The sequence below is a fragment of the Magnolia sinica genome, chromosome 1 (genome assembly GCF_029962835.1).
Source record: "Magnolia sinica isolate HGM2019 chromosome 1, MsV1, whole genome shotgun sequence".
Taxonomy (NCBI): Eukaryota; Viridiplantae; Streptophyta; class Magnoliopsida; order Magnoliales; family Magnoliaceae; genus Magnolia; species Magnolia sinica.
Genome location: NC_080573.1, coordinates 3575407 through 3586907, shown reverse-complemented (window position 1 = coordinate 3586907; position 11501 = coordinate 3575407). Strand labels below are relative to the sequence as shown.

The window sequence follows — 11501 nt, the reverse complement described above, 5'->3', positions numbered from 1 at the left end:
TCCAATATACAAGTGTTGTTGTATAAAGACATAGTGCTCGAGTCTCAAGTTCTCAACCTGACCGTTGAAGAAGAAACAGGAAAGAGAGAAAAACTTTGATACTCTGGCAGGATGATGGATGATACACCGGCACTTATAAATTACTTAAAATTTGTATAATATGTGGAGCATAAACCAAATCGCAATCAAATGTTTTGATGCATCATGATCCAAGAACTACAGATGCTCCAGTGCTCATGGTTGGAACACTTGAACTATCCAATCCATTGATCCAGAATGTTGACTAGGTCCAATGAACATTTCACGGATCAAAAAAATATTAACCTTTTGATCAATGGTCTTTGATATGAACGGTCAAGATGACTAATCAATATTTTGATCTATTTATTTGTTAGTGACCATCATAGATTGCTTCTCATTCTAAACAATTATTTTTGTTTGACAATTTTGGGCATCCTATCCTCTGCTAGAAAAAAGGATGGCTATGGAAAATAAGACGAAATTAAGGATAGATCGACCCATCGGATCAATGCAAATTTTGCATAGTAGCCTTAGAAATGTCTTTTGGACTTGATGAACTGTTCAAGTCAATTAGTTGGACTGCCCAATGAACTTATGCAATTAGGAGCACTATAAGTTACTTATATTGCTCTTACATGATGGACATTTTCCGTACATGTGAATGATCATAGGGATTGTAGGGCTTATTTGGATACATCTAAACAAGTAGCTTTTTTAACTTATGTCAGTTAATGAGTTATTTTTCTTGAATAAGTTAGTTTAGTTATTAAACTTAAATAAATAAATCTTTATTTTTTAATAATTTATTTTTGTGAGTTATTATTATTTTTTTTATTACTTTTCAATTTCAAAAAGTAACTTACTTAGGAAATTATTTAAGGGAATATATTCTTTGTGGCCATGAACCCTTTCTAAGTTCATAATATTAAAAAAATCTCATGATGAGATAGATAATCTAGTAAGCCCACATGATGATGGTCCATATTGAGATGGCCTCACATGATTGACAATCCACATCAAAAGTCTGCCCTTAATGATGAATGGCTCACATCCAAGGCAAGCCCCGCATGATGGGCAACCCATATCAAATGTAGGCTCTACAAGATGGGTAATTAATAATGATGGGGCCCCCATGATGGATGATTCGCATCAAGGTGGGCCCATATGATGCATCCACATCAAAGGTCAGCCTAATGATGAGTGACCCATATCCAATGTGGGTCCTGCATGATAGGCGACCCACGTCGGAGGTGGGCTCACATGATGGATAGTCCATATCAAAGATGGACTCCACATGATGGGCACTTGATATTGAAAATGGGCCCCACATGATGGATGATTAACATCAAAGGTGGGCCCTACCTAATGAACTATGCACATTAAAAGTCAGCCCCAACTGATGAATGATCCACAACTAAGGTGGGTCCTTCATGATCGATGGCCCACATCAAAAGTGGGGCGTACACAATAAACGATCCACATCAAAGGTTGGCCCACATTGGATGTGAGGGGACCAAATAAACTTTTGGTATAATTAGTTATAATGTTTGAAATCACATATGTTTTTTATACTTTTTGGATGATAAGTATCTTATTTACCAAATATACTTATATGCTGATTAAGTATAAATTAAGATAAGCTACTTATGTCATAAGATGCTTATCTAAGCCCCCACTTTCGGACGTCTACCCAAAAAGATCAGATTGGTAGTCGTTTTTTGTGGAAAAGTAAAACGAAAGTATCCAACTGTCCTATTTGGACAAACAAGTGTCCAAGAATCAGAGGTTAGGATTGTCCAACCATTCTTATGTTGGGATGGCACTTGGCTTGAGTAATTCCCAAAACGTAGTCCAACCATTCTTTATATTAGGATGGCACTTAGCTTGAGTAATTCCCAAAATGTAGTCTGTTTAACGTGAATGAATTTGCATGAATAATATGCAATTTCTGAGCACTCGAGTATCAAGTATGGTATGCAGCCAGAGTATCAAATAACTCGCCTAAGAAGAAAGGAAAAGAATAGAAAAAGGTTTTCCTCTGTCACAACTCAGAACCTAGGGCCCACAATGGCCCACATGTTGAGTAGTCCTATGATCAGAATCATCCATATTGTGGGCTCTATGTAGAGTTGTACACGAGCAAAGTTAGCTCGGTAGCTCTCTTGACTCGACTCGAAAAAGCTCAACTCGACTCGGATCGAAGCTGAGTTCGATCCGAGTCAAGCTGATTTTTGGAGCTCGAAACGAGTTCGAGCCAAGTTCGATCTTGCCCCAATTCGACTCGATTCAACTCGAATACTGCTCGAACTCGGGTCGACTCGTTACAGGGTATATATACCCTTCAAAAAAAAAAAATCCTACCCTTCACCTTTTCAAAAAACATCCCGCCCGGTGCCCACATGAACCCTAGACCCTAACCCTCTCTTCCTCCCTCTCTGTCAATCTGGCCGGTGAAGCTCCTCCCTCCCTCTCTCTAGTCTCTCCCTCATCCTCCTTTACCCACACGGCCGCACCGATGCACGGCCCCTTTTCCTCCCTCTCTGTCAGTTTGGTCTCCCCTGCAGCTCTGCCACTACAACTCGCCCAGTACGGTTGCCCCTACGGCCCTGCTACTGCTCGGTCGCCCCTTACGGTTGCCCCTGCAGCCCTGCCACTGCTCTATCAATCCGGTTGCCCCAAGCCAATTCGGTAAGCCCATCCCCTTTTGTTGTATTATATATGAATTGATTAATTTGATTTATGTTAAAGAAATCTTTATGATTTGGGCGTATTTTATTGTTAAGAGCATGTTGTTGGTTTATTAGTTGATTTATGTTAAGGAAATTTGTATGAATCATGGTTTATGAAGAGAACTTGAAACTCAACTCAAAAACTCGAACTCGAAACAGGCTCGAACTCGAACTCGGCTGAGCCGAGCACAAGCTGTTGTTCCGAGCTCGAAGGCCGAGCCGAGCCGAGCACGAGCTGGGACTTGAGCAGTCCGAGTTGATCACGAGCTGGGCAAAGCTCGGCTCGGCTCGACTTGTATACACCTCTAGCTTTCTGATATATACAAAGGCCGCTGTAAGAAAATAATACTAAATAGACGATTATTATTGTCATGGACCAATTTTAGAATTGAAAAGAAGATTTTCAAATGCACGCATGCAACTGTAAAAACAAAGATTACAATTATCACAGAAGCGTGATTATTTTATAATAGCTTCTATGGAAGTAACAAGAATATATATGGACTATTCAAATCATCGCACCATCTCACAATGTGGGCTGTGACTCATGTAGAATTTCAGGGTGCCACACAAGAAAAACCAATGGTAGACACTCTGTTTCAACATTGAGATCATGAGATCGAGTGCTCATGTGGTGCAGGTGTGTGGGTGAAAAAATAATTTTTGATAATGACTATATTGTTCTTTAAATGAAAATGTCCTATATGAGATCATCGGAAGCATTGTTTAGAGACTTGAAGAGTCAGATGGACTAGTTCAAATGGCATTAAACTCCGATGAGTATGATTGAGCCACCTTCTCTCTAGCAACTTTTGGTTGCACCATCTCAAGTTACGATGTGATCTAAAAATCAAGCACATCAAAAGCTCAAGTAAGCTATGCCTCGAGAAACATTGAGATGCTTGCCATTGAAGCCTTCACAGTGCCAACAAAAGCTTTGTATCGTGTTGATGATTGTATTTTCCCTTATCCCAATTGGAACGACTTCATGAATGGGTTGAGTTGTCTATAAACATTACAATGGAACTTAATATAAACATCACAATGGGACTTCGGAAGGTTTTAATGATGGCATTTCTATCCCACTATATCTTGTGGTATGACTTGTCATGAGTTTTTAATCTGCCTCTTTTTTAGGCTCATGTCCTGACTTGGGCTTACAAAACTGATAAATGAAGTGGTTGCCATGTGGACACCATGGTTGCCCAGTCTAAGAAAGAAAAAGGAACTAGAGAATATATGGAAAGAGATTATAAGAAAATTTTAGGAGTTAATAGGAGAGACAACCAGGCTTGTGGGGCCACCATGTTTTACATGTAAAATTTATTCCATCCATCAGGTTTTACTCTGTATTTAGAACATGTGGAGGAAAAAAAAAAACAAAGAAAGAAAGAAAAGAAGCAAGATCCACATTGGGACTAGCCCACACCAAGGGAATGATAGGGATGGGATGCCTATTGTAGGTTTGTGTATAGGGCCACCATGGTGTGTATCTTTCATCAAACATATTAGTATGCTGGGGTGGAGACTCCAAGTGCATGAGATCAACCCTCCCTATTAGACACAAAACCCCTTGTTTGCCATTGATCTAAAAAAAAAAAAGGCTAATTCAACACTCAAATAAACCACCATAGAGAATTATACCAAAATCTCTAATTTCATATGTTACAAACCACCTTAGTTTTGTAAAAGCATGGTTTTGCCAGAATGCTTTCGATATGATGAGGTAAGTTAGATGAATGCATTGAATGAAATATACACACCTCTATGGGCCTACACAATACCAATAGTGGCCATTTCATACCAATTGTTTACTATGTGTAGCTTACTTGAGTTTATGATTGAAGGCAGTGTACCTGATGAAATATTGGTTGGATCCAACCAAAGTTCTACCCATGTGATGGCAGGCATGATAGCAGTCAGACAAGCATGGGGCTAAAGATTTTTTAATGCAGTGAGAAAGAGGTTTTTGGGTTTTGTCCGAGTTATTTAAAACTCTAGCAAAGTATGCATGTCATTTGATGCGCATGTACTTTGAAATTACACATGTATTATATATAAACTCAAATATGAATGGACTAAGTTGTCAAACTGGGAGTGGATTAGGTATTACCTGTACTGTGGGGCCCACTTTGATAATGTATTGTATATCTATGTTGTCTATCTATTTTTTCAGCCCATTTTAGAATGTGGTTCCAAAATTAATCAGATCTACATCTAAGGTGGACCACACCATAGGAAACAATGGTGATTGAACACTCACCAATTAAAAAATTCCCAAGGCTCACCATAAGCAGATCCTTAATGTATATTTGCCATCCAACCCGTTGATAAGGTCGATTAGACATAGACAAAGGGAAAATACAAATATCAGCTTGATCCAAAACTTGTGGCCTACCAAAAAAAGTTTTTAATGGTCATGCACCACCTTTTCCAATGGTGTGGTCCACTAGAGATTCGGATGTGCTTAATGAGCCTAAAAATGGATGAGCAGCGTCGATATGAAATACATCCATCAAGGTGGGTCCCACACTGTAAGGGTAACACCATCAAGGGGCTAATTGAAGTTTTGGGATAATGTAATCCATCCACGCATGGCTACGTGGAGTCCACTGTGATGCATCGGTTTAATCCATTCCATATCATTTTATGTTAATAACCTTAAAATGAGATAGATGGCTTAGGTGGACCACATAGTGGGGATTGAACACCCCTTATTAAAAACTTGTTAGGAGCTGCAGGAGTTTTGGATTAAGATGATATTTGTCGTCCTTTCATGGCAAATAAGCGTCACGGTGAGCCAAGTAAGATTTCAACGGTGGATCTCATTATCAGTAATGGATCCTGTGTTATGGTCCACTTGAGCTTTGAATCTATGGAAGGCGGCTTGGGTGGTGTACCACACACCGGCTATATAGCTAGTGTAGACACGTGTTGTGTGAAGACGAGCGCCCACGCTCCTCGGTTCAAAGGAGATCAAAGTTACATGGCCCCACAATGATGTATTTATTATATCCACACTGTTCATTCATTTTTCAATATCATTTTAGAGCATTAGGCAAAAAATGAATCATATCCAAAGCTCAAATGGACCGCACCAAAAATAGTAGCGAGGATAATGATTTTCACCGTTAAAAAAATTCGTAGGGCCCACCATAACATTTATTTTCCATCCAATTTGTTCATAAGGTCACAAATACCTGGATGAAGAGAAAAAACAAATTTCATATTGATCCGAAACTTTTGTAACCCCCAAAAGGGTTTCAATGATAGACGTTCAATCCCCCACTGCTTTTTTCGGTGTGGTCCACTTGATCTTTAGATCTATGTTATTTTTCTACTCAAGCCTTAAGACTAGCTCAAAAAATAGACAAACAATTTGAATATAACACATACCTCAAGATGTGACCTCACAGACATTTATTTTCCATCCAATTTGTTCATAAGGTCACAAATACCTGGATGAAGAGAAAAAACAAATTTCATATTGATCCGAAACTTTTGTAACCCCCAAAAGGGTTTCAATGATAGACGTTCAATCCCCCACTGCTTTTTTCGGTGTGGTCCACTTGATCTTTAGATCTATGTTATTTTTCTACTCAAGCCTTAAGACTAGCTCAAAAAATAGACAAACAATTTGAATATAACACATACCTCAAGATGTGACCTCACAGAACTTGCTAACGTCAATACACCAACTATATAGCTGCTATGTGGTACACTGGCCGATTCGCTTCCTGAATTTGCCTCGTTTTTTGTTTAGCTTATGTCCTAATTAAAATGATATGAAAATATGAATGGACAGCGTGGATAAAACCAATGCATCATTGTGGGCCTCACATAACCTAGCCTGGATGTATTATTGTTTAGGACGGAATCCACTTTCTAAAAATGAAAAAATTAGCACCATAGACGCTTCCCTACTATGCCTTTTTTTTTTTCGCTAGCTGAAAACTTGGGTAACGAAAGTAGATTTTTAGGGTACAGAACGAGGGTTTTGGACCAAAATATCTTTAGGTTTTAGGGTAAAGTAGCTGGAAAAAATAGGAGTATTTTCATCTTTATGGATTCGTTTGTATGAGAAGAAGTCTAATTTGATAAGTAAATTTTATTTTGATTGAATAAAAAAAGATAAATGGCCAGCTGCATCTATAGTAAAAAATTACCCCCTAAGAACGGGTGAGCTCCCTAAAAATCCTTTTCATTGGTCCCACTTTGATGTATTTATTTTATATCCACACTCTCCATCTATCTTGACAAATCATTTCAATGTATGAACTCAAAAAAGAAAGCATATTCAACACTCACGTGTACTATAACGTGGAAAATAGTATTGATTTAACATTCCACAATTAAAAATATTCTAGGGCCCATTATAATGTTTATTTACCATCCACTTTATTGATGAGGCCACGTATACGTGGATGAAGGGAAAAAACAAATATCAACTCATCTACAGCTTTCGTGGCCCATTATAAGTCATTAACGGTCAATCATTATTTCTTATGTATGGCACAATCCACCTGACATTTGTATCTGCTTTATTTTTGGAGTCAAATGATACGCTAAAACGGATGGACAACGTGGATACAGAATACATGCAACACGATGGCTCACACGGTAAGTACCTCACTGTATTGGTGAGGCCGGGACTGCACCTAATCCACTACTTCGTGATCTCCTCAAAGCTTACGTGTTCAAAGGGCAGTTTTAAGGCGAGTGCAATTTCATTACGACGTGAAGTTCTGAGTCCCATCATAAGATATTAGTTATATTCAAACCGTACCTTCATTTGGTGAGCTTGTCTTACGGCTAGCGAAAAATCAAGTGGACCACATTGTAAAAATTTAGTAGTAGAGGATTGAATGCTTGCCATTGAAACTATTTTTGAGTTACAAAATTTTTGGATTAATATGATATTTGTTTTTTCTCTTCGTCTAAGTCTATGTGATAGAAAGTAAATGTTAGGATGAGCCTAAGAATGTTTTAATGGTGAAAATTATTATCCTCGCTGTTATTTGTGATGTGCTACACCATTTTTAGTTTTTTTTAACAGGCACACACCCCACGCTCACGCCACAGTGGGATTACGCCACAGTGGGATTTCACACATGTGGATGCTACTTCAACCCTTGACCCGGTGTTGAAACTCCTTTGAGTCTACCAACCGAGCAAGAGTACGGATCTGTGATGTGCTACGCTTGAACCTTGGAAATTACTGATTTTTGGATCAATATCTAGCCAAATAGTAAACGGTGTAGATATGATAAATACATCACTGTGGGGCCGCTAACTTTGATCTCCTTTGAACCGTTCGTACAACTCGAGCTCACGCACCTGTCTTCGCACGACACGTACCCACACCAGTGAGGTTGCTGGTGCGTGGTACAGCAGCCAATCCAAACCTATTTAAGGGTACGGATTCCATAATAAGTAAGTGCTGATTTATCTATATTTTTTTTAAAAAAAATCCCACCATCAAACCAGTCCCGCACTCCGCCCAAAGTCTCGCTTTCTCATTTGTAAGTCCTCGCAGAAGCAAAAGCCTCTCTCCCTACACCAACCAAACGCCTCTCTTCCGACCATGGAAACCCCTCCATCATCGTCAATGGACCTGGGCCTGGAAATAGCCCACGCCTTCTTCACTCCCATCCAGCAATCATCACCTCCTTCCTCCAACAAACGCCACACCAAGGTCTCCGTCGTAGGAGCTGGCAACGTCGGCATGGCCATTGCCCAAACCATCCTCACCCAAGATCTCGTCGACATCCTCGCCCTCGTCGACTCCAAGCCCGACAAGCTCCGCGGCGAGATGCTCGACCTCCAGCACGCCGCTGCTTTCCTCCCCCGCACTCGCATTCTCTCCGCCGTCGACTTCTCTGTCACCTCCGACTCCGATCTCTGCATCGTCACCGCCGGCGCCCGTCAGATCCCAGGCGAGTCGCGACTCAACCTCCTCCATCGGAACCTCGCACTCTTCAAGGAGATCATCCCGCCTCTGGCTCGCCACTCGCCCAATTCCGTACTGCTGATCGTCTCCAACCCGGTCGATGTGCTGACTTTCATCGCGTGGAAGCTGTCCGGGTTCCCATCGAACCGGGTCATCGGGTCAGGGACGAATCTCGACTCGTCCCGATTCCGCTTCCTCATCGCCGATCATCTGGACGTTAACGCGCAGGACGTGCAGGTACATCCGGCTTTTTACGTTTTTCTACAATGCCCTTTACTCTTTCGTTCTTTTTCTATGTCCCGAGATACTACCGTAAAAATGTGGTCCGCATGCCGTTTACCGTACGCAGTACTCATTTTCAGTGATCGAATTCGTTCCTCTGGTAGGTCCAGTCGTGGATGGCCAGCCATGGAATAATCACAATCAACCATAAAGGACGATCCAGATGATGGGTTTCTTCTAACTGAATGTGGAAGCTTGGTTGATTTTTGGTATCGGCATCCACACCAGGGGCCAACCTCTTCAATACTGGTCGCTGGGCCCGTCATGGAAAGAGATTGGAATGCTGGTGTGGATTGCCTGGATCATTACATCGATGGCCTGGATTGCTGGATCATTATTTTGACGGTCTAGATGGTTTGACAGATATCACCATCCTCAACAAGTTAGACCTGCGATGGTATGCTGAAAGTCAAGGAGAGTGATTTTGTAAGGAGGGTATTTTGGTCATTTTAGGTCGTTTAAGTCTATGTGATGGCGAAAGGTACGGAAATAATAAATTAATAATAAAGCATTGTTATTCGCTAGCGTAGAGGGATGCTACTGTGCTCTCATAGCACTGTAAGTTATAATGCTCCTAGTTGCGTCGGTTCACTTGGACAATCCAATGGACAGATCCAAACTGTCCATTATGTTGAGAACATGGGTCATGATCTACCGTTAAAAGATAATACTGATGGAATGAAATAATCTATTACTCATTTCGCCTTTTTTTTTTTGCAGCCATTTGGGGGGAGCGGATTAGGTGCTTCCCTTACTGTAGGGCCCACCTTGCTATATGTATTCTATATCCACGCCGTCCACAGATCATTTCAGGGCATGAGCCCAAACAAAAAGAAGATCTAAATCTCAGGTGGACTCTACCATAGGAAATATAGCGGTGATTGAATGCCACTACCTAAATCCCACGGTAATGTTTCTGTAATGTTTATTTACCACCCAACTGGAGAAAGGGAAGAAAACAAATATCAACTTGATTCAAAAATTGTGTGGCCCATTAATATGAATCACCACTGTTTCCAATGATATGGTCCACCTAGGAATTGGATCTGCTTCATTTTTGGACCCATGCCCTAAAATGATCTGGCAAAATGGATGGACGGCATGGATGTAGAATAATACATCAGGGTGGGCCCCACCCCACAGAAACGGCCACTATCTTGATTCTTGGGTAAGGAATGGGATTGTTACGGTTGCCTAACAAAAGTGATTCTTCATCTTTAGAATAGTAAGCAATCCATGATTATTTAGAGATGGATGAAATTGTTTATTGACCTTTATTTTTCTGTCAGTGATCTTGACAGGCCATGTTTAAGTCCTCTTGATCAAATGGCTAATATTATATGTTTTCATGGTGGCCTATGAAATGTGCATTTTAAATTGGACTGTTTTCTATAGCCATCCATTTTCCAGGCCATGGATCGGATGGATACGATTGCGTAACAAAAGTGATTTTCCAAAATGATATTTTAATGTAAATGATCTCACAAAAGTGATTCTCGTGGATGATATTTTTATATAAATGATATGGACTGTCCATATTAAACACCATCGATTGAATTAGATTGGTGTAATTCTTGCATGGTACACCATTAAATATGGGCTGGACCTAATGAACGGTCTAAATCAATGGATTGGACAGTCCAATGCAACATGCCGCACTAGAGCTTTTTTCCTGATCCACTAATCGAAGGGCCCAGATTGGTAGGCAGAAGCTAATCAACTGGCTTTTGTATTTGTTTGTTTTTCAGGCGTATATAGTCGGGGAACACGGAGACAGCTCGGTAGCGCTGTGGTCGAGCATAAGCGTTGGGGGAGTGCCAGTCCTGAGCTTTCTAGAGAAGCAAGAGATAGCTTATGAGAAGGAAACGCTGGAGAAGATCCATAAGGCCGTGGTGGGGTCCGCCTACGAGGTCATCAGCCTCAAGGGCTACACATCGTGGGCCATCGGTTACTCCGTGGCCAGCCTAGCCAGGACCCTGCTCCGTGATCAGCGCCGGATCCACCCCGTTTCCGTTCTCGCCAACGGCTTTTACGGAATCGAGGACAGCAGCGGTGGAAATGTGTTCTTAAGCTTGCCAGCTCAGCTTGGGAGAGGCGGGGTGCTGGGCGTGACTAACGTGCACCTGACAGATGAGGAGGCGCAGCGGCTCAGGGATTCTGCCGAGGCTATATGGGACGTCCAAAACCAGCTTGGGATCTGATGAGCAGGGCGGCGTGACCAGCGACCTTTTGACTCCAAGGGGTGCCTGTTTTTCTTCCTTCCTGTTTTTGGTCTTGAAGACAGATGCTGGTTTTGCCTTAAATTACATTACTACCCTTATTTCAGCTAACACAAATGGAATAGTCCAGCTCGCGTTTTAGAACTGGATCTGGTGGTGGGTTTCATTTTGGATGGGTCATGGCCTAGGAGCCGTGGAAACTGGTTGTGAGACCATCGAATTTGCTGGTTGAATGTGTGCCGTGGATCTGTTTCGAACCGTCTATTCTTTATGCAAACCACTGGTCGGATTAGTATCGCA

The 11501-nt window shown here is 41.3% G+C and overlaps 1 protein-coding gene across 1 annotated transcript; it reads left to right on the top strand.

Annotated features, from left to right (window-relative positions):
• The first annotated feature begins 8285 nt into the window (after positions 1–8285).
• On the top strand, positions 8286–11501 carry LOC131236982 (L-lactate dehydrogenase B-like). Its single transcript, XM_058234583.1, has 2 exons — positions 8286–8937; positions 10731–11501. Exons 1-2 carry the CDS (start codon positions 8335–8337, stop codon positions 11181–11183), a joined length of 1056 nt encoding a protein of 351 aa, XP_058090566.1. The 5' UTR covers positions 8286–8334; the 3' UTR covers positions 11184–11501.

Bases quoted from the DNA above. Each gene is read 5' to 3' on its own strand.
- LOC131236982 (XM_058234583.1), top strand. From the start codon at position 8,335: ATGGAAACCCCTCCATCATCGTCAATGGACCTGGGCCTGGAAATAGCC. The intron at 8,938-10,730 runs GTACATCCGGCT...TTTGTTTTTCAG, and splicing joins TTAACGCGCAGGACGTGCAG to GCGTATATAGTCGGGGAACA.